General features: G+C 38.3%; 1 protein-coding gene across 2 annotated transcripts; it reads left to right on the forward strand.

Annotated features, from left to right (window-relative positions):
- The first annotated feature begins 153 nt into the window (after positions 1–153).
- Positions 154–27,499, forward strand: ATP1B3 (ATPase Na+/K+ transporting subunit beta 3). 2 transcript variants are annotated; one of them, XM_055817026.1, is made up of 8 exons: positions 154–457; positions 9,168–9,296; positions 13,859–13,966; positions 15,577–15,764; positions 16,475–16,525; positions 17,110–17,136; positions 21,763–21,849; positions 25,167–27,499. In XM_055817026.1, the coding sequence occupies exons 1-8, from the start codon at positions 349–351 to the stop codon at positions 25,335–25,337; spliced, it is 870 nt and encodes a 289-aa protein (XP_055673001.1). In that variant the 5' UTR covers positions 154–348; the 3' UTR covers positions 25,338–27,499. The 2 variants fall into 2 exon arrangements, with proteins under 2 accessions (XP_055673001.1, XP_055673002.1); XM_055817027.1 differs by lacking the exon at positions 17,110–17,136 and having other exon boundaries at positions 156–457.
- The last annotated feature ends 245 nt before the right edge of the window (positions 27,500–27,744 follow it).

Genomic DNA, 27,744 nt, shown 5'->3' on the forward strand with positions numbered 1-27,744 from the left:
GGAGCGGGACCGGCCCCAACCGCCGCAGCGGGCGCGAGGCCGGGCCGCGTGCCGCCGCGCCCCCGGACCTCCGCGTCGCAGGCGCGGTGCCGCTGGCCGCCAGGGGGCGTGCGCGCGGCGGGCCGCGATTGGCTGGCGCGGGCGGAACGGTGCCGCGGCGAGTCCCGCCTCGGCGCGGAGGTGGGGAGGGAGAGGGAAGGTCCCTGCGTGACTGGGCCCCCGCCCGCTCTCCCGCCGGGCGCCGCGGCGGCAGTTACTTAGCGCTTGGGAGCGGGCGCTCGCTGCGGCTTTCTCTGCCTGGGAGGCTCGGCCGCCGGGGTGCGCGACGCAGCCGCTTCTCGCTTCGCCATGACCAAGGAAACGAAGAAGCCCTTCCGCCAGAGCATGGCCGAGTGGCGGCAGTTCGTCTACAACCCCAACAGCGGCGAGTTCCTGGGGCGCACGGCGAAGAGCTGGGGTAAGGGCTGCCGCGGGCCTGGGCTGGGGGGGGGGGGCCGGTGAGGCGCCCCGGGAGCGGCGGGGGGGGGCCCTGGCGGGGGCGCGGGACCGCGGCTGCCAGGTGAGGCGGCCCGCGAGGCCGCGGCGCGCGCGCCCCGGCAACCGTTACAACCGCCGCCGGGCTAAAAATAGCGCCGGCCGTGACGGCGGGGCGTGGGGGCGCCTCCCGGGGCAGGTGGGGGTCGGGGGAGGAAGAGGAGTTTCTGGGAGCGCGTCCCGAGCTGACTCACTCTCCCGCCTCAGTACGCAAATGCAGCAGAGCGGGCCCGCAGGCTCCTCCTCCGCCCGGTCCGCGGGGGGGCGGCGGGGGGGCTCCGGGGGCCGCCGCCGTGCGGCTCTGACGGGCCGCCGAGGTGTGGGGCCGCCCCCGCACCCCGCGCCCATCGCCCCCCGTCGGTGGCAGCCTCGTGCGTATCGGTGCAGCTCTGCATCCCGTCCGCTTCGTGCCCCCCCCCCCCCCCCCCCCCGCTCCCCAGCACCGCAGGAAACCCAGAATGAATGAGCGCCCGTTGCCTTTGTACTTCTAGACGGTAGCTGCGGATCAGAGGGGGAAAGCAAAAAAAACAACCCAAAACCCACCAAAAAAACAAGCCAAACCAAAAGTTTACGAGCCCCGGTTCCAGATGGCCCACAAAAGAACGATTGCTGTGTGCCGTTGTGCGTCATTGTGCTAAATTTATTCCAGCGTAAGGCTTCCGGGCCCTTTATTTTTCTTACGCGAAGCTTTTAAATGAGAGCTCTCAAGTCAAGCTTGTGAAGGCAGTGTTTGTTTTCCTGTTTTCAGGTAGTCTTCCCATTGCTTTCCTCTGAGCTGGAAACCATGTTATCATAATCTCGTTGCTTCCAATAAAAATATTTGGATTTTCTCAGTATGTTTTCTCATATTAAACAGTTGTATAAATGCTTAATATTAGGATGTTTCTTCAGTCCTCACGGGACATATTTATTGACTTCAGAAAACGCCGTGTCTCCTCCCAAAACTTGGATGTAGTTGGGATACTTAATAGTTGTGCTTACAAAACCAACAAGAATCTCAGCATGGCGTGAAGGAACAGGCCAATACATCCTTGGCCTTGACACAATCTCAATGAATACTAATGTTGAAATACTGAGGAGGAGCCTTAAGCAGACTATGCATGGGGTGCACTTTCTTCGCGGTGCCAATGTCTCCTGTCTATCAAGAGAGGGCCCTAGCACTGACATGAGTTCTCCTCCATTCAGATGGAAATAAGAGCTTGCGAGCTGCTCTGCCAGTTGAATAGCAAAGGAGAGGAAATTTCCACTATGCTGTTGTCTAGTGATCTTTTCTGTAGGGGCAGGTTTCCTCAAGTGTGTGGGCTGGGTGGATGGGTGTGTGGATTGCAGAAATCTGTGTCGTGAATCTGACGAGCGCAAGGACTGTGGGCACGTTAGAAATAGCTTGTAACTTTTTTTAAAAAGTGAAGTTGAAACAACCTTCTGGGTTTAAAGCTATCTAGTAGAAGTCACAATGTTACTAGTCTGTGCTAGTCCAAGGCCAATAGATAACACTCGAAATTGATAGGACTTAAGTTGGTAATAGAGTTTCCACGGCCAGCTCCCTTGATAAAAGATGTTTTTCCATATTGAGAAGGTATGTGTAGGCTTAGATAGTAGTTTGAGTAATTTTACTTACTGTAATAAGTTTTCTTAAATGGTTTGGGTGATTGGTATCTGGTTAATGCTATGTACCTTTTCCTTAGCCTGGACATTAAAGAAGTGACTTGTTCAGCAACACTATAAATTGTCAGTGTATTATTTTCCCCACATTTATTTGTCCTGGTATTTTGTGATTAACATATTGTGCTTATTATATGTATAAAGTAAACGATAGTCTTTGACTATTCTGGGAGGTGATGTGTGGCTTTCTGTTTGGTTTTCATTTTTTAATTGCAGAACACTAATTGAGTGGCTCTGTTGGCATAGAAGAATATGCGAGGTTTGGTCCCACTTCTGCCCTGGCCGAACTGATGCGAGCTTAGAGCAGTCTCACTGACTGTTGTTCCTTTTCTATTGCCAGCCTACCCTCTGAAAGGCAGGGAGGTAGGAGAGGAGGGCTCTGGTTGCCAGTCGGCTGGGCTGTGGTGTCTCCAGGGGCAGCTTTATAAGAATTCAGTTGGCTCTGATTCTTCTGTGCATATTTCTCTTGTCTCAAAACAATTTCCTCACAGAAATAAGACAGAAGCAATGGAGAAACTGTTAAATAATTTTCACAGTATTTTGCCCTAGCATTTTGCCCTAGTCTAACACAGTCCTGGGGGCTCATGAAAATTAACCGCAAGGCAGTGATTCTCTGTGAATCTGAGTGCTATGGCACTGGAGTACTCATCTTTCTCTGCCATTTCTACACCAGGATTTGTTGAAAATATCAAACACATGCAGCTCCTATACTAATTTGTCATGTAACAGAGGTATGTTGCCTTTTAGAGTTTGGTAAAGAGTTTGCCTTTTACAGTTTGGTAAAAAACCTGTTTCTTGCTGTTAAAAATGAGAGATTTTTACTGTACTTTTTACAGACTTGAGGGATGATTCAATTTGAATCTTTCACAAAGCAGTATCCAAATCTAACCAAAAAACGCCTACCAAAACGCTCACATTTTTATTATCTGCTATAATCATTTGTCATATTGAAGAGACAGAAAATACTGGTAAGAACTGTTGATGACATGAGTGGGTGGTGTTCTCAGCAACAAAGTATAGAGGGTGCTGAGAGTCCTTGTGGAGATGATGGGAAGGGGAGGATTGGTGCTGGGGTTCCACATGGGGTTTAGTCAGGTAGGGCAAAGAAAGGAGAACTTGGAAAACTGCCATGTGGGGCCTTCCTTGTAAGTAAAATGAAGATTAGCATCTGGCTCTGCCTGTAATGGCAAGGTGCTGTGCCTGCCTAGAGTCATAGCAAGAACAGAGTGAGGTCATCATGAAAGTATTGTAATGGGACGCTAACTGCACGATCAAATGTGCATGTAATCTTACAACATGGACGGTAAACTCTTTTTACGTGAGGTGACAGAAAAATTGGGGGGGGGGAAGGCAATACAGAGTCTAGCAATAGTTGGTTTATGGTCACACTAGGTGCCATGTTAAGCCTGTTTAAGCCTTGCTGTAAAGTTAGTTGTGTCAAGGAGTTCAGGGTAGAGGTGGCATTGTCTTGAAGTACATAGAAATTCAGAGATACTGAATATTCTTTTGAATGCTTAGCTGTATCCTTCAGTGCACAAATATGTGCTTGAAAATAAAAAAAAAACAACACATCAAACAAAACCCCACAAAAGACCCCACCAGCAAAACTAAACACCTTCTTTTTAGGAAAGCTTACCACCACGACAGTGGATGTACAGTCTTGTCAGTCACTGTAACAAAAGGTCCAGTTTTGCTTCTGTTTTGTCTTCACTGAGTTCTTGCTGGGACATAAGGTGCTGTCAAAGTTTTAACTGTTTTTCTGACTTGGTTCTTCTGTGTTGTTTATAAGTTAAGTTTATTGAGCAGTGTTTTGTTGTGATACAGATTTCTTCACAGGTAGTGTACTATTAGTTACATTCTGGCATCGCTGTCTGCCACTGCAGTAGGAGCGCTTACGCGTCCAGGTTGTGAATTGGAGAGAGACACAGTGCTCTCTCTTTCTGTTGTGACAGATGGACAGTTCATGGAAAAATTCCTGCACAGCCAGGAATATGACTGCAGTCAAAATCTTACTAAACTTTTCCATGATACTGCCTATCATAAGAAATTAATATTTGAGAAATCAGGAGAATATTTTATTTTCCATGACACCAATTGCTCTGAAGAATGAAGGCTTGCCTTCTCTTGTTGCACATGTCAGTAAGCTGTGGTGGTACAGTGAGGGTATTGTGGGAGCTTGGGGGGGTTTTGTGTTGTAAATGCTTAATCATGACATCAAGCACTGGCTTTTGTGATTTCTTTGCAAGTGTTGCACTTGACAGTTTTTATTCTCCTGAAGTGTTTAGCCATGTTGTATGTGGAGCCCTGTCTTACTGTGAAATAAAGTCTTAACACAGGACCAAAGTTTTATTTCTTCCTGAAGTCTTCCTTGCCTCTTTCCTCCTCTCACTCCTCCCACCAGCCTCAAAATTTGGAAAACAGTAATTCTCAGGTGTGTAGGGAATAAAGTTGAAACATGATTAGTGACTATCTAATATGTATAGTTGCATTAGTTTAAGGCAAGGAAATCCACCATCTGCAGGTGGACCAAAAGCCCTTCTTAATGTTGCTGGCATTGGTGGTAGCTACTAGTAACATAACTTTGGGTATTTAAATCCCACTAGTTAAAAGATACTGAAGAATGATCATGCATGTGGTAGGATTAATGCAGCATGGGATCCATCAAACCATGAAGGCAGCATTTCATTTTCATTCTTGCAAGTAGCGTTGAATAGTTTCTTCCATGTCAGTTGCGAGTGCGAGAGTGTTTATATTGGTATCTGTATATACCTACCTATGTATTACATATAGGTAGATCTGCCAGTCTGGTTTATGCCAGATTGACATGCTTTTTGTCACTTTTACCATGTAAAGTTTGTATTCATCAAGGAAATGATGGCCAGGTATGTGATATCTTGCATTTACTGGAATAAGAAATTCTAATTTTCATAGTGGAGAAGTGTTTTGATCCCTGCAAATGAACTCCAACTAGCGATGGCTCCAACATGTTGGTTCCAAAGTAGCAGTTTTCCAGATTTGACTGTTGCCTATCCATGTGGTTAGGGTATGAAGGGTTTTTGTTACTGTGATGCCTGAAAAAAAAGAAAAAGAAAAAAACCCACCAGAACAACCACCACCACCACCACAAAAAAACCCAAACCCAAACAGAAACAAACCAAAAAAACCCACCAAAAAAAATCCAACAAACCAACTAGGTAAATTGTAATGCAGAATTTTGGTTATGACAGTTTTTCGTGTGTGATTGTTTTAGTATCAAAGACTGAGAGACTCGAAGGGTTTGGTGTAGCAAGATGTTCTGCAACAATTAAATTGAGTTGTATGTTAGATGTGGTAGCTGTACTTTCCTTGGAGTAAATGTGGAGGATAGCTTGCTTCTGTTACTTGGGTACATCTTGTTTCCTGACAAGAAATCCGGTGTTATGTGAAGTTATTTTGGCAGAGCTTCTTGACAGGTTATGGCTTGTTCAATGTGATTAGCTTAGGATAATTAATGCTAATAGGCTCACAAAGAGAAGCTTACTCAGTTTGGAGCTGTTGGAAGTTGCAGAGGGGTTTTTTGTTCTTTGTTTTTTTCCTTTTTAATGTGGCAAAGTAGCATAAATGGGGCAGTTCAGTGGTCAGTGTTCTGCAATGCATTTACATGCTATATTAAAATAAAGATTTAGAGGAATCTGTGTGTGTGTGTGCACATGCTTTCCTGGACTGGGGGAGGTTAGTGGGATTTTAGGGCTTGTGAATAGAAACTGTCTGGCCTTGTTACTGCTGCAGCCCTGGTAGTTATGACGTTCCTGGGGGGGACAAGGACTCTGTGAACAGTGACTGTTCACACTGCAGTCTTACCACGGAGTCAATCAGTGTTGTAGACATTGGGATCCTTCTCATTTTCCCCAGTATTGATGTTCCCTCTGTGGGCACGAGGGCTACCCAGTAGCAGTTCTACTCCGCTGCAGCTCTTGGCAGGGGAGGAGGACCCCAGCAGCCCCCTTCCCTGCTGGAGTAGAGAGGCTGGGTGGGTGGCTAGGTACCATTGCCTCAAGGGAGCCTGAGGTAGCAAAGAGAGCTGCAGCAGGCTTGGGTCCGTTCTTCAGGGTGCTTCAAAATGAGGTCCAAGACCAGTATTCAGGTGTCACGGTATTGGCCCAAAGCGGTGCTATGGGCCGTGTCTCCTTAGAAGTGCATGCCCATCAGCAGTAAACAAGTGGGCAGGGATTTTTTTAAAATTTGTATTTTACCTGGTGAAGTTAGACATCATCTATTGGAAATAAAAATACATGTACGTTCTGAAATAGCTCTGTGAAAAAGATTTCCCTGCCTTCCTTGCTTTTGTGCTAATTGCCACAGAAGGTGCTTGTCTTGTCTTACACGTCAAACTTTTTTTCTGTTACATTGGAACTGGTTGATGAATGTCTTGGTCAGTTGATGGAAAGTATACTTAGAGTTTAGAATTGTCTGATGAAAGTGTATTCAATAATTTATTAACTTGTAGGGATCAAAATGAGAGCTGACCAAAGGTTTTGTAAGGCTGTTTGTTTTTGTGCGTGATACCCAAAATACATAGGCTGTTAATCAGAAGATCATTGTTCTGTTTTGGATCCAGTTAAAGCAGTTGTAAGCTTATAGATAAAGCAGATTGCTGGTATGCCAAATACAGATGCAACTTCTGTAATAGCTTTTGTTGATTAGGACTTTTACTGTTTGTTTTTATTACTACTGTTTGCTTTTCAGCTTCTAAATAGCCTTAGAAATAGTTTATAATAGCTGTCTAGCTGTCTTGTTACAGAGTTTGTTCTTGTGTTCACGTATTTTGCTACTTCTATATATTGCATTGTATTTTACATCTCAGTGGTTCCCACATGTATTTTAAACAACTGGTCACTTCAGATTATTGCAGATTAAGAAGTAACTTTCTCAACATGTGAAATTGAAAACTAAAACCAAACCAAAATCCACTAACATTCAGCTGGTTGCTGTAGAGAGCTTGTGTTATGGTAAAGATAATTTGGGAACCACCTCATTATTTTAATATATGTACACTGAGTTCTTTCAGGAGAATTAAATAGAATATTTGCATCTTCAGCAGTCATGGATTACTGGGGGCTGTAGCACACTAGGAAATATTTCAGTGCAAAATGCAGGCATAGTTTTCTGGGACAGGAGCCAGGGGTTAGGCTTCCTTCTGTCATCTTCCAGCACATATCCCTGGAGTACAGTCATTTTTGCTTTTAATTTTTTCTTTTCTGTGGAAGGGTGAAAAATACAGCACTTGATTCTCTCGTATAAGCGAGTGTCAGTGGTAGAATATTGCATAACTGTTTTGATGTGATTTTCTTGACCTGAGTTATACCTCTTTGGCTTCCTGATGGCAGCCTTATAGGTAGAATATTTTATAAAAATTGAATCTGTGTTATCCTTTGGTTGTGTTTTTGAATTAGTATGGTTTTGGTACCTGTGCAAGCATTTGTATTCTTCAATATATGTATAACTCCCATTGTTTTTGACAGTTGTCTGTGCACATGTCCTTCAGTCTCAAGTGTTCAGTTTAAAAACAGGATAACATGCTCTTTTTATAGGTTAGTTTTGTATACTCAATTAATTTAAAAAAAAATCTGTTTAATCTAAATGTCTTTTAGTAAGTCTTCCATCCATGTAGTTTATATGTTTCATCTTTAGTTGGGAACTGTCTTAGGTAAACAAGATTTTAAAAAATAATCTAATGGTAATCATGAGTACATGTTCTCAGAACTTCTGGAAACAAACCCAAGGAAATGTAGCAAACAGTATGCTGTTGTTTTTTTTTTTTTCTTTAATGAGAGACATTAACATGGGTCCATCAGGGTCAAAAACCAAATAATGCAAGAATACAAAATGTTGTTTGAAAACTTAGTTACTAAAATAATCGAGCTGCCCCACATTTTAAAAGGCTTTGATATTGGGTTTATGCATGTGAGAAAAAGGGCAGAAGGTTCTTTGAAAATCTCTGCAGCTGATCTGAGTCCTTATCTCTAAAGTAAGATAGTAACTTTGGTCTGGCTGTTACCTTGTCTTTGCAGTAAAGGACTGATCTGTGTATCCAGAGTGGACGTCTGTGCATGCACAAGGAAAAAAAGAGGGGGGGGGGGGGGGAATACAAACACTTAATCATAGCAAGTTTTCAAGCTCTTTCCCTAAGTAGTGTTCTCACTCAGAGACTTGTTGCAGCTAAGTGATGGAGAGGTGCCGTGGTGCTGTTTCGTCAGGTTTTGAGGAGCTCTTCGTTAAGCAACTGTCAAGTTGAAGCTAGTAATGTCTGTGTAATTGGTGAATTCCAGGAACGTTGTGGACTCCCAGAGGTAGATTGATAAAGCAGGTGGATGTGTTGGGTGAAGGCTTGTGATAAGTTTGAATAGAAGGCTTGGGTTTTTTTCAAAAATACGCAGCAGAAAGCATTTTCACCTGAAGTCTCTTGTAACAGGACGTATGTGTGAATGAATGCTCTGTGTGGAGCTCTCTCAAATATCAACTACGTTATTAAAGCACCAATCCCTACCTGTTCTGGATCCAGTGTAACAATTTTATCTTTTCACTCAGTTCTTTCATCTTCCCTACAACCCCTTTCCAGATAGAGAAATATGATTCCCTTAAACTATTTTTTTTCTAATGGACTGCTTCATCATCTTTATCAGCTTTCCTGTGTAGCTCAAGAGTGGTTTTTAATGCTTTTCTCTTAAAAATGAAGACGCTAAGAAACCCTGTAAACTTTAAGAGCCAGAAAGTATAAAGAAAATAGTTTTGCATGCATTATTCTTCACTATGCAATACATATGTATTCTAGAGGCATATTGATTTATAACTACAATTGGGAGTGGCAAGGGACTGGGGACACACGCGTGACCAAAACCCGATGTTGTATTGCTTATTTCCCATTTTGATTTTCAAAATAGGTAATGGAATTAGCTGAAATGAAAATAGTAATTTTAGTTTTTTCTTTACAGGTTTGATCTTACTATTCTATCTGGTATTTTATGGCTTCCTAGCAGCACTCTTCACATTCACAATGTGGGTTATGCTTCAGACACTGAGCAGTGATATACCAAAATATCGTGACCGGATTTCTAGTCCAGGTAAGTGTATTTATTTTTTCATAAGCCTTTGTCTGGTTTAACAGCTAAGTTTCATTTGAGAGTTTGTTTGAAGTCTGAACTGCCTATGGGAAACTGTGATTATTATTAAATTACTTACAGATTTCAAAGATAAAACTTGCTGTGAGGCAAATTATATATGTTTATAACATAAATTCAGTCAGTAGCTTTTTGTGTGTATGTGCTAACTTTTGCTGGTTTTTTTCTCTAAGCTCTTCTCAGTTGAATTTGTTACATATGTAGACTGCCATTTTACCTGCACATCCACACAGTGTGCAGTTGTAAAGCGGGATTTTAATTTAATCAAATTGCTTTAAAGATACTATAAACCAGTTCTCTTGGATAAGATGGAAGGCCAGCTGTGATTAGTATTTGATATGTTGAAGAAAGTACAGGAAGGCTGTACTATGGGGGTGATCTGCTCGAGAGTGTGTAAGGGCTGTGATAGGAAGGCATCTCCAGAGTTTTCATTATAGAATTAGATAGCTTTCAACTGACATGGAGTGTCTGTGGATTTCAGGGGGTTTTGACCTATTATTTAGGGATCTGCTGAAGAGAGTGTGTCCTGTTTTATGGTGAAGCTAAGTGCACACTACGTGTAGCTGCCACGTAAGCTGAAAGCGGTGTCCTGTTTCCTGGGACTACTGCTTCCTTTGTGTACATGCCCATCCAGCCCCACTTCGGGGTTCATGGAGCTATAAGTGACAGAAAAAAACCCCTGAAAACCCTGGTACAAATAAAGTTAATAATAAGATGGTTGTCTTTTTTTTTCTCCAGCCCCCACCCCTTTTTTTTTCCTCTACATTTTTTACTTTTTTTTTTTTTATTATTTTATAAGTTAGTTTTTGCTATTTACTCTTTCTGGAGAACGTGTATTTGATTTGTATATGCATGTATATAAATTATTGGGCCACCTGAAAATTTGATATCTCCAATTTTATAATTTTGCTTAGAAACAAAATTTATGTCTAAAACACAACAAAACTAAACGTCTATGCAATATGAATAGTTTGGTAGAAGGTAGATGACATAATTTTTTAAAATACCTTTTCCTTTTTTTGGACTCTAAACTCTTAAAATTAACCAGCATCTTGCAGCTTCTTCAACACTTGTGATGATACAGTAACCTTTGTGAGAGCAAGTTGCAGTTGGGCCGGTGTGATAAATGTGTCTGGATTCTGAACAGAATTAGTTTTGATGTGGTGTTCAGGCCTTCTCCAACAAGCGTCCTCTTCTTATAAGGGATTATTGAGGTTTTGTACTGTTTTTTCAAGCTAAGAATGGGCTAAATGCTGGAAATAATAATAATAATCATTAAAAAAGACCTCCTTAGTTTAAAAAAGAAAAAAAGGGGGAAAAAAAGATTAAAAAAAAGAGAAGGTGGACTAGTTGACTATTTTTCCCCATCTCCTTTGTGGTAGTCAGAACCTTGGTAGTGGATGGAGGCTGTGGGGAGCTGTGATTGGACTTGAGTGACTTTTTTTTCTCATGCCTCTTGCAGTTTAGGGTATCAATTTTCCTTTGTTTTGAAATAAGTCATAAGGGACGTTTGTTTGAAAAAGTATGTATGCCACAATTAGTTTTTAATTTAAGAATTTCTTTAACATTTCTGAATTAATTTTTTTATTAATGATGTTTTAATTACTCATAAGTTAATAAAATTGCTTATTTCTGTTTTAATATTTCTCTTTAACTCTGTCATTTTTCACTTGCAGTGAAACATGTCATGTTCCTGGCTGTAAAACTTTAAATTATAAAAAAAAATTCTACACACAAAACCTGGATGGCGTAGGTCAAAGGTTTTACTCTTGTGTTTAACATACTTGGAAATCTCACAGTTGATTTATTTTGTAATTGATATTTGACTTGCATTGTACACTGGGATATAATAGTATCAATCAAATCCAGATGATTTAAAAAACTTTTTTTTTAAATCCCTCTTGGAATTGTAGGATAATGTAATCTCTGTTACAGTCCTAGATGTGATCCTGTGTGGAGGCTGCTAATTCTGTTCTAGAAGAGCCCAAATCCTGCATCTCTCTCAGTCCTTGCATCAGTCCTTCAAATAGCTTTTTCTGTAGAGCTTACACCAGTAGTCTCAAGGCAGACTGTGATCTGCTGGAATTGGAGCAGTCCTTTCCTCTTAGGGTTGTTTTTTTTTAATTTCCCCTGAAGCCGTGAATCTCTTTAAATTACTGTTTCATTCATTGGTGAGCAGTTTTGTTACATTGTCGTATTCACTTTGAAAAACAGCATCCAAGTCCTTCATTTACAGTATAATTCTATAGAGAATTACAATCTCTTGTCCCCCCAAACCCCTTAGTGTGTAAAACCCCTTTGGTGATATTTCAGCCCTGTTACTAATTATCTTGTGTTTTGTTGAATCCCAGTTCAATGTGGAGGCCAGAAGATGACTGTAATGGTGCACAGTAATTTGCAGTCAAAAATGGTATTTGTAGTTTTATATGGATTGTCAGTCATTAAGGCATTTTGCTGTGGCTTGTCTGGAAATAATTTAACTGCTGCTAATGCAGAAAGGAGGATTTATAATTTATTGGAAATTCTACAAAAAGGGTAGAGTAAAAAACCATTAAATAATATTTGGGTTTTTTTAGAATCTAAAAGGTGTTTGTGATAAATCTCTAGTATCTATCTTTATTATTTCCCAATTTAAAGTATTTCTAATAATTTCTGCCTCCAGCTGAAAAGCTTGGTCATTTCTATAAGTGAAACCTTATAGACCTGGGCTGCTTAATTGCACTTTATAAATGCTTTCCAAAAGCTTACTGTGATTGATTAACTACAGTAATGTATTTAGAATCCAACATTAAGACAGCTTAGCTGACTTGATCTTCTCACTGTAGTCTTATGTTATTAAATGTTTATTTTATATAAAGAAGATCTGTTTGTTTGTTTGTTTGTTTGTTTGTTTTTTAGGAGAATGAGTTTTGTTTTCTGGCTTAAATTTTATTCATTTGGAAATGTAGTTTTAATTGGTTTTGCCGAAGGATAGGAAACTACATGCTATCCTAAGCTGATACAATTAGTTGCTGCTGTAATTGCAACTTCTTCCCTGATGCCAAATTTGACATTGATAGAACCATTTTAATAGTCTGACTTAGAAGAAAACTGATCTGATAAAAAATAGGTGGTTGTTTTTTTGTCGTTGTTTGAGGTTTTTTTTCTTTTGTGGAACTGCAATGTCAGTTCTCAGCTATACTTGAAGAGACAGATGCATGGACACTCGTCTGTTAATCACGACGGCAGGGTTTTTATCCGTTCAGATTATTTACATTAAATAAGAGTTACTGTAAGGTAGTGTGAGGTCAATAAATATTGAATAAAGCAGTCAATTGTACACCCCTTTTTGAACAGATTTAATCTCTTCTGCTGTGTCTGGTGGTGTAGTGCTATTTCATCTGCTACTGAAGCTGTGATGAATAATATTAGCGTTAGGTATGCGTGTTAGTGACAGCTCCTGGTGGTAAGGAGCTGTATGTATTGGCAGAGAGTGTGCCTTTTGCTTTCACCTGCTGCAAAAAAACCCTTAAGATTTAACCCTGTACCTCTCTTTGCCCGTATCCTGGGAAGAAGGACTCTTCACCTCTCTCAAGGGCCCAAACTCCATGTCACTGTCTGCCTTTTTCATCCTTCAACACAAAGCTGGACTTCAGCATTCGGTAATCTGTGTCCTTGTGTCTCCTGCCGATCCTGGCTCCCTGGCTGTAGACTGTTCCCGTTCCGCTGTCCTCAGCCAGCAGCTGCACGGAGAAGCCCACCGTAGGCCCCCACTGCAGTGGTGGGGGAGCCCCGGGTGCCACTGTCCCCTGCTAGCAGCCTGGGAGGCAGCGCGAGAGCGTTGGTAGTGACCACAGCCTGACTAAGGCATGCCCCCTTCGAGTGGCGCGTGTGCAGTGATTTCATAAAGCGTCTTGTATTCTCCGTGAAACAGACAACATCTAAACTTTCTGTTTGAGGAGAAAGGGGAAGGGACTAACAACTAACTTGGCTTGTCTGTTTCGATTGGGAAATCTTTCAAGCCATCTTTGTGCATTATAAAGTTTTTAAAAATACTTTGTTTCTTTTGGGTTTCTATGAGATTAATATAATCATAGCTTCACTCTGTATTGCCTAAAGCTCTGAAGCATCGCTTTAACTGGAGGTTTTCTGGGTGTGGTTTTGGGTATCCTTTCAATTTTTTTTAAGTTTAATTTGCTGAATATGGGAAGTGGGAAGTGAATCAGTAAAACTCTTTGATTGAAAGTGATTAAGTTGCTGATTTTGCTACTTCTAATCACTTGGGTTTGGTTTGTGAATTGCTGTTGTACATTGGACTGAATTTAAGTATAAATTCATGTAATGTTGATTTTGATAACTGGCTTTAAACACAAACTACCTTGCAGTACTGTGGAATATTAGGGGTAACATCGATGTTTCTTTACAGATAGGTATTTTCCAATTTATGGATGTGATTTTTGAGTAGGTTAGAGTGGTGTAGGGAAGAGAAATTGTTTAGTTCTTTACTTGCGCTTTTTCTTTTTAAGGACTTATGATTTCACCAAAGCCAGACACTGCACTGGAATTTTACTTTAACAAGAGTGACGGCCAGTCATATTCAGAGTATGTTTCTACGCTTAGAAAATTCCTTGAATGTAAGTAAGTTATTTACAACTGCCCAAGTAATTCAGGAGTCTTACTGTTGAGTACATTAGTTTCCTTTTTCGCTTGTAGTTACCAACTGCTAATGAAGACTGATTCAAGTCCAGGCTTACTCTAAACATGTGTTGTTATATAATATACTATATTATTATATAGTTATATTATTATATAATATATATATAATATAGTTATATAATTTACAGAAGAAGTTAGATATCAGTACCTATATTTGACAGGGAGCCTGAGCAAGAGGAATAGTGGAGTACATAAAGGAGAGTTTTGGATCCTAGTCCAGTATTTTGGTGACATGGTTGTTTAAATACTACCAGATGCAGAAATGACATTGCCAAAAGAATTTAGTGTGAAATTACATAGGTCATGTGTTTGGAGGCAAAGTTTATCAAGGCTTAACTGATCTGACTTTATCTAAATGGCTTGGTAATTGAGTGAGAATCCTTTAGAACTTGAGTGTTTGTCTGCTTAGAAAATGAGGCACACAAAGATTAAATTAACTGCAGTTTATTCATTTTCACCCTGATACGCAGTATTTACAGGCAGAAATATGAAAGCATTGAATTTAGAACATGGAGAAAAGGTAACAGGAGAAGACTGAAGGATGGCAAAATCACTAGTTTAAGTCACACATTGTTGTATATACGTGCCTGTATGTACACTTAAACTAGTAATACAGAAATCAATGATGAGTATCGCTAAGTTTAACCCCCAGAAAGCGGTAAGTCAGAATCAAGGACGTGCTGTAAGATCTCACTTGTGTGCATGAGTTGCTTTGTTAGCTAACACAAGCTATACTTGAATCTATCTGGATTCGTAGTTTTGGTGCCTACCAAAAGCTTCTATAGGTAGGTTTTTCTTTCAGAGCTCTGCCAAGGGTTCCCGGGAGGAATGCTGCATTCCATGATTAGCTGCCTCTCCTGCAGTTCAGTGGGTTTTGGACTCTAGCATTGAGGATGAACTTTCCCTTTTTCCATTTTACTTTGTTTATGCTTAGCTGGGGACAGGGTGTAAGGGAGGGGAACAAAGCCACAAGACATGTTAAATGTGAATAGGTGAGTGTTTGTGACAATGTGAACTGTGTACTTGTGAAGCAACTTGGCATGTTAGTGTAACATCAGCTACGCTACCTCATGTAAATGTAGAGGCAATTTAATATTAGTCACTGAAATACTTGAGGTTTTCCTGTGCATTTATAAAAGAAACATGTGCAGAGGGAAAACTAGTTCAGTTGCCACGTAAAAATTTGGTTGTTTATCTATTAATTCATTATTAGTTTAGAATCCATGCTTGGTTTAGAATTAGTTTATGTACAGAAATTAATGAATTTGTGATTATTGATACGATTTGAAAAGCAGGATAGCATTGTTTGTTTTGTAATACTCTTTATTCTGTCAGGTACAGTGCCACTTCTTGGTAGGCTTTGAAAGTGTTTGTTAAGATGGATATAAGAGACATAGGGCTCTGCAAATAGTCTTTTGAGAAAACTCCTAGACAAGTAACAACTATAAAATGTTTATATAGGCTTCTGCAGTTTTTGGCTACTTGCATGCTTTATACCATTGATTTACAAGCTATTTCTGTTTTATAGCTTATGATGATTCAAAGCAATCCCAAAACATAAACTGTACGCCAGGAAGGATTTTTGATCAGAATGATGTTGCTGTTAAAAAGGCATGTCGATTTAACCTCTCTGAGCTTGGACAATGCTCTGGAAAGGAAGATAAGACTTTTGGCTATTCTAAAGGAACTCCCTGTGTGCTTGTGAAAATGAACAGAGTAAGTGTCTACTTGTTTTTTAGTTCTTCATGTAAGTGCTCCAACTACCACTGTTCGAAAAATGATTGTAGAAAAGGACTAAAATAGATGTTCAGCTTGTTTCTCAAGATGTTAGCATTTCTGGAATAGCGTAACTTGCTGAAACATCTAGCAATTCATGTGTTTCAGAGAGTACAATGAAGTGAGCTTTTTGAGCATTCTAATACAAGTATTGGCTTTGATTACTTGCATCAAAATATCTTAAAACCCTCGGTTTTGTGCTTCCTGCTCTCTGTAATGTATTCTAAACCACTGTGCAGGTAAAGTGTGTTCTACCTCATGTCTGTGCTCTGGAAATGTAATTAGACTGTAATGCATTCTGTAACTCCTGAACTGTATAAGGTGATGAAAACTTTACTGAGTAAGTATTTGACTTTTCAGTGACGTTATACTTTACCTGAACTGCTAGCTGGTTTGAGCCATTCATGTTACATGCTGAATGTAAAATAAGGAAATAGTCCTTTCTGTGGCCGCTGTAACTTGGAGCTTTAACTGAACCATGCTTTAAATCTTAGTCCTAGTCTAAAATTTTGCTTCGTATGAAATGACACTAGATGGATTTGGTCCTTGTATGAACCCTGTCATGTTAAGTGGGAGAAAAGTTCAAATTCAGTCTGTAAAACAGGAGAGGGGGAGAAAGTCTATAAATATTTTAACTTTCTCTCCTTTAGATAATTGGATTAAAGCCTGAAGGAGAACCACGTATACACTGTACATCTAAGGTCAGTTCTGAATGTAAGAAATAAATGTGGTTAATTTTTCTTGTGATTAGGATGAGAAGTGAAGTAATATACTGTGTCAAAACATTTATTTCACTCTTCCTTTCTTGTTAGACTTTGTACTTTTTTCTTGTTTTCATCTTACTCTATGTCTAGTTTAGTTTCAGTGTCTTTAATTTCTTCAGTGTACTTAGAGAAACACTTTTTTTTAATGTTCTTTCATCCTTAGATCTATTTGAGCTACCTGACATGCTTTAGAGTTGAGGGAAATGCATACATGTTAGTTGTGGTCTTATTTATTTTACTTATTTATTGTGAGTTGTGTTTTTGTTTTCCCATTTCATAACCTATATTTTCATTTTTTTTTCTCCATGCTGCAAGTGCACCTTTAGGCAATTTTATAAATGATGGGTAAGACACAGTGTGGAAACTAATACTGCTGTTCAAGTAAAAGTTGCCTTTAAATCAAGTATAAACTACTTAAAATAGTGGCTAATCTATGCATATTTGTTGTGTAACAGTGGATTTACACACAATGTTTTGTAGCAATTGTAATAATTATCTTGGCTTCTGCATATTTTTCCTAGACTGCTTGGGGAGCAGTGAAAGCCTTGGTAAGTTAGTAGCTTGAGCAAGGGAGTCATGGCTTTTAGCTTGAGGTGCCTGATAAAAATGTAGGCTGGGAAATTTCAGCAATTAATGAGACAAGTATTCCTGCCTTCATCCTAGATACCTGTGATAGGCATAAATTTTAATACTTGTTTTTTGTGGAGTCTTTGAAAGTTTTATCTTTCCATGATAGTCTGTTGCAAGTAAAGGTGATTCCTTCTCTTATTTGAGACTCATTCTTTGTGTCTGTTCTTAAAAAACATTGTTCTTTTGGAGGAATTATTTGTTTATTTAGAAGAAAGCAATTAAGTTCCTTCTACTTTTACTAGTACTTTTCTTTGACTTCTCTACTTTATCGTTTTTTGTAATGTGGTATCCCAAACTGGACAGAAGTTTGCCTCTAGCTGAGGTATTGTTAATGACAGAATTTTTCCCTCTGTCATCACACTGGAAGTAATAATGTCTCTCAGGGTGAATTTGCCATTTGTAGTACACTGAGTCTTTACTTTAATCATTCTACTATTTAGATCTTTCTTTTGGTTATTTCCCAGTCTGTATTTGTAGATGTGCTTTCTTGAAGTTCAGTGCTTTGAATTTCATGTTGCTGTTTTTGGGCTTCTCTCTGTAATTTTTCTTGGTCATTTTAATGCGATCCAGTTCTCTGAAGTATTTTGAACTACTTACAGCTTGGTGCCATCAACGAATGCACTTTTACATCTCACAAGTCTTTCTTGAAAACACTAAATAAAGTCCAGGACAGTCCATTTCCACCTGAAGTTCCTTGTGATGTGTCAAGAACTAATGTTCAAATGATTTATAAAATATTGATGGTAGCCCTGTTTTATGATTATTATATTTCTTCAGCTTTCTTATGTGGATGCTGCATGAGACGATGATAAAAACGATGCTAAGCAAATCATAGATGATGCTTTTTCTTACTCTCTTAGCTGATTTCATTAGCGAAAGAGCAAGTTTAATAACAACTTGTTAATCATGGTACACTTCTTTTTTTTGCTATATTTTTTACCCTTTGAGATACTTGCAAATAAATTGTATTGTGTGCTATGGTACGTATTTTCTTGTGTTCGCTTTCTTTAATTATGAAGTACTGCTTTTACCGTATCCAGTTAGAATGTCTCTGATCTATGCAAGTGTGGTGTTTTTAAATTCTAAGATTATTAATCTTATTAGTTCTTTAGTGACTACCAGGGAAGATACTTCTCAGGCTTTTTCAATTTGCATCTGTTTTATCTTATTCTCACTTTAACTCATCGCAATTTACCTGCTTATGAAAGCTTAAGTATTGGTTACAATTCAGCCTTCTCTGTAGACCACATAGAAAGCTGCATCAACAACTTTCATTTTCTCCTTTGCCTATGCTTCATTTTTACAGAAGTCCTTCTTTCTGCCATGCCCCTTGCTTATTGAAACCCTAAGCTTCAGGGATTACGCTGTTCTTCACATCAGCTTATGAGGCCTTGTTTCCAGTTCCAGTTTTATTTCTGTGAGTCTTTAGGGTAGGAGTGCTGTGTGATGGTCTCTTCCTCTTATGTAGTGGGTAAGGTGAATGCTTACCTCAAAATAATACCTTGTGGCTCGTCTGGATCTTATTGGTGCAAGAATGTGAATTGTGACCCTCTTGATTGATGGTCAATGAGATGAGTCTCATCAATGAGATGGAGTTTCATTGACTCCATCCTGCAGAGATGGAAAAGGATAGCCAATAGGGTTTTGTGCATTTTTGAAAATGAATTTATAATTGCATTCCGTATGCCACTGTATCTGAATGTTCCCTAAATGCTGGCTCGTAACAGAAGCTGAAGTGCAGTGGTCATCTGTACTTCTCTATTGTTTCTCTTATTCAGGATGTTCACCTAGTCCTTAAGTAACCGATGCACTCTGTTGCGGTGTGTTGGGTGTTGGGTTTTTATTTCCTTCCTTGTTGCTGTCAGCAAATGTGGACTAAAAGAATTTCAGGGTGTACTCCCAAGTTTAATCCAGATGACACGCATTTCTGAAAATAAACCCCGTTCTGGGTATTAGCTTAATAGAAACATATTTGTGCAGTTCATAGCGCAAATGCAATTTACTAGTGATTTTAAATTTATTTTAATACCTGAGTGACAAAGATGGATTAATTGAGCAGACTGGAAATCCTACTATCACGTTCTTTTTGAGAAGACTTTTTTTCAACCTGTAGATTTGTTGTTTATGAATTTTTCTTTCCCCTTCATCTGTGTTTTTAAGTATTTCTTGTTCTTTATAGTTAGTTTTACATATATTGAGAGCAGTTTGTCCAAGTGTCTGCCCAGACTTAACACAATCTGACTTTTGAATGGATTATTTTTTTTTTTTTAATGAAGGGGCCAGATCTCTCAAATACAAAATAAGGTTAACAGCTTCTGTCAGCGCATCCTGCCAGTCTTTGCCACCTGAAACATCATTTGTGTTCTTCAAGCATTCTCCTGTGAGACAGTTCTTCTTTTTCTCCCTGCATTTTTCCTATGGTATCTTGACTTTGCATTCAGTATCACTTTCTAGTTTACAAGACTGAAGAATGGCAGAATGAATGACACTGTGCCTTGCTGTTGTCAGCATACTCAGCATCTGAGTTACCTTGCTTTTTTTTTGACAGAAATCTTAGATATTTTACAGTTTCTACTAATGGATATTGCTCTTTATCTTGTGCAATGATACCCTTTGTTCTTCTCAAATGGTTACAGACCATTCTTGCCCAAGTTCTTTCCTTGGGTCATTGTACATTATTTTAACATCTGCAAAACTATTCTTTCTAAGACGCAGTCTTAATAAACACCCAGTAAGTGAGGTGGAAGTCTATCCATACAGGTAACTGGTCTGACTCTTAGATTTGCTGACTGCCTGCAGTTCTTTTGTGGAAATTGTAAATGGTAAGCAGAAAAAGTGACATTCATTAATGGACTGTTTCTTGAAGCTTTTCAGCAAATGCAGCTTGTTTAGCAGTTGGTTTTGTTTTTTTAAAATTGTGTAGAGGTATTAATTAGGATTAAATGATTAAGAGAACCCCAAACCCCACAGCAGTTGCATGAGACAGGCAGTTGCATGTCCCAGAACCTCTTGCTATTGCATAGATAGCCTAACGCATATATATTTATGACTGCATGCGTGCCTTATGTTTAGCTGCTCCAGAAAGCTCTACTCCTATTTATCTTTCTTATGTTACTCTGTATTCTGACTTTTTTAACCATTATTTCAGGAATGTATTTGAAAAGTGGGTATTTTCAGCTGCATGAGCTTTAAATAAAATAATGGTGAAAAGCAACACATTTCTACTTAGTAATTATATTTCCTAGCTTAAGGTCCAAAATACTTGATAAATATGTATTGAGGAATTGCAAAGGGACAAGAATGTGGCCATATCCTAAACAACATGCTGTATGTTCTTTTGAGGAGGTGAGGAGAAGGTATTCTTAAGCTGTAGTTTTACTCTCTACTGTTTTTTGATCTTTTTGTTCCTCTTTTGCTTAGTTCTATTACTGCACTCTTCTGAACTGTGTAGTGTATCCTTTTAAAATTGCAGCTGTTGTATATGGTAGTGTAGAAAAAAACAATGAAAGTTACTAACACACTTTGAACTTGTGAATTACACGGAACAAGCAGCGATGTTCCCAAGATACATTTAGCAGTGGGGTTGGGTGTGTGTTTTAGTGGCATTTCCCTTTATCACGGAAATGTGCTTACCTTATTATAGAAAGTCGCATTAGATGTGGGCATTTCCTAGTGGTTTGAACTTGCGGTAGTTTGACATCCTGCCAGCACACACAGTCCTGAGGAATATTGTATACAGGGAGTTGTGTCTGTGTACGGCTGTGCTGATAGCCTGTCTGGGACAGCTCAATCATATATTCCTATTTTGTATATCTTACAGATTGGGTGGCTCCTAGTCAGAAATTAGGCAGCAACTTTGTAGGTAGCTGCTTCTTATTACAAGATTTCGGATTATGAGGGACAGTCTAGTGATAAGGCATGTTTGTTCCTCTAAGGTGGTGATGACACACAGAAACTCTAGTAACCACCATTTTAAACCTGGGTTTCCTTTTAGGTCGCCTGTATTCCAAGGCCGGCTGAACAAATGTTAGGAATAGTACACCACTGCAGGGAGTGGGCTGTGGTTCTTTGTGAAGGGTTGTAGTGTTCCAGATTTGATTGGCTTAAAAGCCTGGCTTTAAACAGAAATTCATCTTTAACTTAAATATGGATGTGCTCTTGCTTCACCAAAATATACAGGCTTGCTTGTAAACACGTGGGATTTTACCATATATATGGTGGGCTTTTTGATTGTTGTTAAATTATTCATTGCAGTGAATATCCTCTTCTCCCCTTCCCTTTTCATAAGGGAAACATGAAGGCAAGCTGTCTTGACTTGATTACTAATTTAAATACTACTGTTAATAATCCTTACTGTAGCAGATGTGTGCAGCATGTAACTGCCAAAAAAAAAATCTATTTTGGAAGTTATTCTAAGAGTTTGTGGCTCAGTTGCCTTTTTTTAGGGAGCTTGCACTTTATCATTGGATTGTAATTCTAATTTTCTATTCATTTTTATGTAAGCAGATGCTAACTTTTAATTCTGTTGCTATCTCCAATCACAGGAGGAAGGCATGGTTGAGATAAATTATTTTCCTCCTGAAGGCTTGATTGACTTAATGTACTTTCCATACTATGGGAAAAGCTTACATGTAAGTATGCCTTAATGATGGTCTTAATTTTGTAAATGTCTTGTTTGTGTTTACATTTACTACTACTAATATCAGATTGATTCTGAGGTTTGAACTTTGTAATGAGGTACTCGTAAGGAATATTAGATAGGCAGAAATTGTACGGTGCTTGATGGGGTTACAGAGATGCTTTAGCAGACATAAGGAAATAAACTGGGCATTGTCCTAATGAGGAAGAGGCTGTATGCTGGCAGTGTTAAAGGCATCTGATGCTTTTTGGTCACTGATATCTTTTGGAATCTTTTTGAATTCAGAGAAAGGCAGGAGAAGTAGACTGGTTCTTTCGATTGCAATACAGTTTCTGATAGTTAATCCCTGGGGTTTCTGTATAGGATATTAAGTTTATAATTCAGTGTGGTATTGCTGATTATATTTCTTTGTGGCTCTGTGCACATGTTTTCTATTTGCTCTGTTCTATGAAGAAGCACTTCAAGGTAGCAGATAGATTGATTTTATTTTTTTTAAATTTTCTTATCTGTTTTTCTATGCTTGCTCCATTTATCCTCATTATATTGTGACATAAATGTTATTTACTTAATTGAAGAATGTTTATGTTTTAAAACATCCTGAAAGCTCACTACTTTATGGACACAGAATACATAGAGTTAAAATTCCAATTTATTTTCAAACTTGAATTTAGTTATTTTTTATTTTCTTGCACCAACTTGTGATAACAACATATAGAAAACCCATACCTTCTATCTAATACGAAATTATATTGCCTCTAATTGACAGTTATTTAGTCTAATAAACATCTTCACTGTTCACCATTTAAGATAAAAGTACTTTTTAAACATAAATCTATTAGATCCATAATATACCACAGTAGTGTTTGAATTTTCTTGAAGTTATTTTTGTACTAAATTATTCCTTTATCAATTATTTTTCCAGCATACTCTATATTTACTTGCAGCAGTTCACATAACCTCTTTTTATCCTCACATGGCTTTTCCTAATGAGGAAGGACTTAGTTTTTCTTCAGCATTTGCTTTCATGTTACAGCATCAATAGACCTTGAATTGTCAGGAGGTAGTTTGTACCAAAGATGGGATGAAGAATTTTCCTGACAAAATCCCTGTCTTGCCACTGTAATGATGCACAAGGAAAGATCATGAGAGTAATGAAATCAGGCAAAACTCAATGCTATTCCTTGCTTGACTTAGGTGCTTAAGAAAAACCTTTAATTTTTGAAAAATATTTATTTTTTTATTTTAGTTTTTGGTTCAATGTCATATCATGTTCACTTTATCATGTGGGATAGGGGCTGTGGTTTGAGGGATTCTTGCTTATGTGAGGCTCATTTCTCATAAGATGAGTGTATCTGAAAAAGGCAGTAAGAAGAATTGTAAAGAGGTTGGGGTATTTGACTAGGACTCAAGACTGGATTGATTTCTTGGCTATACAACAGAATTTTTATATTATATCAGTGTGGAATTGTTGAATTACTTCATTCTGTAAAGGAGTTAAGAGAGGATTCAACTAATCTTGTTGCTCTTGTGCTAAGGTAGGAGCTATAAATACTAACATTTACAGTTTTGTGCTCCAAGATAGTTATTTGCCTTTTGCTACTCAGCCCAAATCACCTTAGGGGATGTTGTACCTTTTTCAGATGATCTGTAGTGTTTAATGAGGATGCTGGTTCTCTTCTCTCCTCCCCCCAAATTTTACGTTGAGTAAAAGTCCATTCCAGAATTGTCTGTCTTCAGAATAATTTGTGTACCTATTTGAAAAATCTTGGCAATGAGAAGTCTTCTGTGAGGAAACACAGGAATTTTATTTCCAATTTTTAGAAAACTCGGCTAGCATTTAAAGTGTGGTATCACCTTTAGAACCAGAGAATTTTCAGGGTGCCTTGCCTAGCTGCATTTTCCCCTCGCAGTTTGAGGTTTATAGGAGCACAGGAGAATTTCTGATCTAGTAAAATCGCCATCCAAGGAAAGCAGTTACTTCAATCTACTTCTTACTGGTACTTCATAATTAAAATTTTAGCACATCAGTTTCCATGCCATCCTTCTTAGTAATTGAGAGTTTAAGTATTCTGTAGTGCTTTCTTGGGTAGAGAAGTAGAGAAGATAGCTTAAAGACAACAAAAATGTGTCAGGGAGTCTCAAGTTAATGGAGGGGGGGAATCTAACACAAAATTAAACTTGTGTAATACTGTAGTGTTGTATTTAGTCCACTGGCTTATATGAATTTTTATTGAGAAAATAAATAATTTTGCTTAGCAGTCAGCATTGTTGACTGAAAAATATAAATAAATTATGGAATTTAATTTATGAATATTGGATGAAATGCTGCTTTAACAGTGTGTGATGAAAAAAGTTTGTACTTAATTCACAGTCACTTTACAAGAGAATTCAAGTTGTCCTAATTGAATTGAACTTGAGAAACAATATTGGGTTGACAAAAAATATAAATGAATTCTGCATTCAATCTTAAATTTTTATTTTAATTATAGGGAATGGAGTCAAGGATTGTAATTGTTCCACCAAATATGATTGACCAGGATACTATGAGAATGTGCAAGGAAAGATTTCTGTGTAAAGCTATCAAACAGATAACACATTTTAGAATGGATTGTTGCCAAACAAGTAAATGAGATAGATAGTTTGGAAGGGAAGCTAGTTTAACAGTTTTTGTAAAGTCAGGCTTTTGGCGAAAAAACACAACTGTGCTAAAATAGTTCTATAGCAGATTAAAAAAATAAACCCAAACCCAAAACCAGTAGAGGAGACAATGGAATGGATAGGAAGGCAGACTATAATTTCAGAGGCTGTTTCAGGTAGAGGTTTGTAGAAAAATTGGGCCCAGGTGTAATACTGTAGTGTCATATTTAGTCCACTGGCTTACATGAATTTTTACCAAGAAAATTAATAATTTTGCTTAATCGGCAGTCAGCAGTGTTGACCAAAAAATATAAATAAATTATAGAAATTACTTTATGAATATTGGATGAAATGCTGCTTTAACAGTGTGTGATGAAAAAGTTTCTACTTAATTCACAGGCGCTTTACAAGAGAATTCAAGTTGTCATAATTGAATTGGATTGAAGATACTGTCTGTGATACAAATTGTTGAATGTATTAGTTAAGAAATAGTATGAAGAGTGTATACCAGACTATCAAACTTGGGAAAAAAAAGTCTTGAGTCAGATTGGGCTTTGAAAAGCTGGGTTCTTAATTAGCTTTTTACTTAACTGTTCTGACAGATTAAATGTTAATTTAAATGCTAACTTACTCTGGTCTCTCAAATATTTTCCCCATCTTTCTGTTTACTAGGCTCACTATTTACAGCCTCTAGTGGCTGTTCAACTAGCAATTAACTCCAACAGTACCAAAGAAGAAATAGCAATTGAGTGTAAGATCCTGGGCTCACCTAATTTAAAAAATGAAGATGACCGTGACAAGTTTCTGGGACGAATTGCCTTCAAAGTTCAGATGACTGAATAGCTGGAGTAAAAAATTCTCCACAAAGTAAACGTTGTGTTGTCTGTTTTGTATCAGCTGGACATGCCATTCTAGGATATGAGACCACCTTGGAGAATGTTAAAGGTGGTTTATGGCGTTCAGGGTAGCATAATAATATGCTTCCAAAATCCTATGTTTAAAATCCCTCAAAATAAATGCCTATCCTGCTTCTGCCTGCCCCATTGGAACAGTGTACAGACTATAGTTATGTCATAGGGACCTGTAAATAGCTGTTTTCAAACACGTAATAATGGTGACCTTTGTCCTGTTCTAAAATGTGGTTTTATCCCCCAAGTGAGTGTCTCAAGCTTAATGTGCTGTGCTATGTAAATATTGTATTGATTTAACACTGGTTTAACTGTCATATCTCAATGCTGACACAGTTATAGGGATAAATAATAAATGGTACCTGATTGACATAGTGACTTTTTTGTAAGAGTAAACACCTCCAACGTAAATTGTGTGTATGGGAGCGGGTGGGTGGATGGCTGGTTGTGTGAAGATGCCTGAAATTGTAGACTGGGTGGCATGGGAGAATTGAAATGGATTTTAAGAGTCGGTATGGATTTCTGAAAGTAAGTGCTCAACTAGTACTTTCTTGTGCTTGTCACTGTGCAAGTATTGTGTACATGTAATACTTGGTATAGAGTTTGGTATTCTAGCTGAGGAATTGAATCTCTGTGTTGTTAATCGCTTGCGATATGTGGAGCACAAATAAAATCTATACAATATTTTAAAACTTTTTAGTTCAGAAATATCAATATGGAACAATTTAAATTGTTTAGGGTCCTGGTAACAGTTGTACGACAGAGCTGCTTGAAAAAATGGCCTCACTGTTGTGGGAATAGACTTTCATTTTCCAATTAAAAAAATCCCTGAAGAACCTCTGTTTAAAAAAAAAGAAAAACCAGAAAGGATTGTCTGGATTAAACATTCCTGTTTAATTTATACACTCTGTTTCGTTGCATCATTTTAACATGTTTCATCTCTTCGTCTTCTCTTTCATCTTGGATTTTCTTTGTATTTCCTCATCATCCGTTTAGAAAACTGGTGTCATCAACTGCTTTATAGAAGTATCCTAATGACTTGGAGTGGATTACTTGCAGCTGAACTTAAAATCCATTTTGAGTTAAGTTGCTGAAATGACTGCAAGCAGACTGGTTTATTTGAGACTGCTCCTCACATTAAACCAAGTTGACCCATTATATTGGGTCATCAGTTCTGCAGTTGTGCTGACATGGGGTTTATATTACTCATCCCCAGGGTATTTGTTTGTTTTGGTCGTGGTGGTTTTTGAGCACATGGGCCACATTCTGATGTCTTCTCAATATTGAAGACCACAGCAAATCAAGATTTGTGTAAATACCCATGTGTTCTGCTAATTAGGTCTAAATTTGTTACATAACATGTTTTTACACCCAATTCTTACAGTGGTTTTTAATATTTTGTTTAAATAAATCAGATGAATGATTACTAAAACTCAAGATTCAGTCTTAATGCCCTGCTTTGAAAATGTTTGAGGCCAGTCTAAGCCACATCAGTGCAAAACCTTTTTAACTAACACCTGTGCAAGGTTACACTGGTGCACAGTTGGAGGAAGCTGCTCTTAATGGGAGTTGAACCGTGTCTTGAACCTCATTAAAAATAGATTTATACTGATCTGATAGAATTCAGCATGCTTTTTTGTTGTCTCCAAAAGAAAAATTGTTGTTCCGACAATATGCAGTGGGTACTTCTGTAATAATAGCATGCATTAATACCGAATAAGAATGTTCTTTCAAAGTATTTAATTACTAATATTTTAAATCATGCACTTTTAGAGTTGGGATACCTGAGTTCTTGAAGATATGACTAATTGCTTCTCTGTATATTAATACTGCCTGAAAGTATTTTAATGGTCATGAGGGAACTTAAAAGTGTAGATGTTGCATCTGAAAATGAAAAGGACTAGCTTAATGTAAAAAAAATTCATATTTGTGTTCACTTAGGAATGGTAAGAAGTTCTGGAGAAACAGTTTTCAAATGAGCTGATTTTTGCAACAATTTATCTTTCGACTTATCTATATAGACAAAGCATGAAATGGCAACTCCTCACCAGCACTTTTCAGACAGGTAGAACTCAATAAACTCCTGTTCTCCTTAGAGTTTGTAGAAGTGTTTTGTTTTGTTTTTAATTAATGACATAATGACATAAAGATTATCAGTTTGGGGGTGGGGGAGAAAGAAATAACTTTTGAAAGGGTTCAGCTATCAAAAGTAGCATGTATTGTGTATGTAGGTAATGAGTCTAGTGTTAAACTATTTAATTACACTGAACTATTTCCTAATTTTTATTTCTGTATTGTAACAATTTGAGTAAGTAAATGAATCAGCAGTTTTTTATAAGCAG

Source organism: Falco peregrinus, chromosome 12 (assembly GCF_023634155.1).
Source record: "Falco peregrinus isolate bFalPer1 chromosome 12, bFalPer1.pri, whole genome shotgun sequence".
Classification (NCBI taxonomy): domain Eukaryota; kingdom Metazoa; phylum Chordata; class Aves; order Falconiformes; family Falconidae; genus Falco; species Falco peregrinus.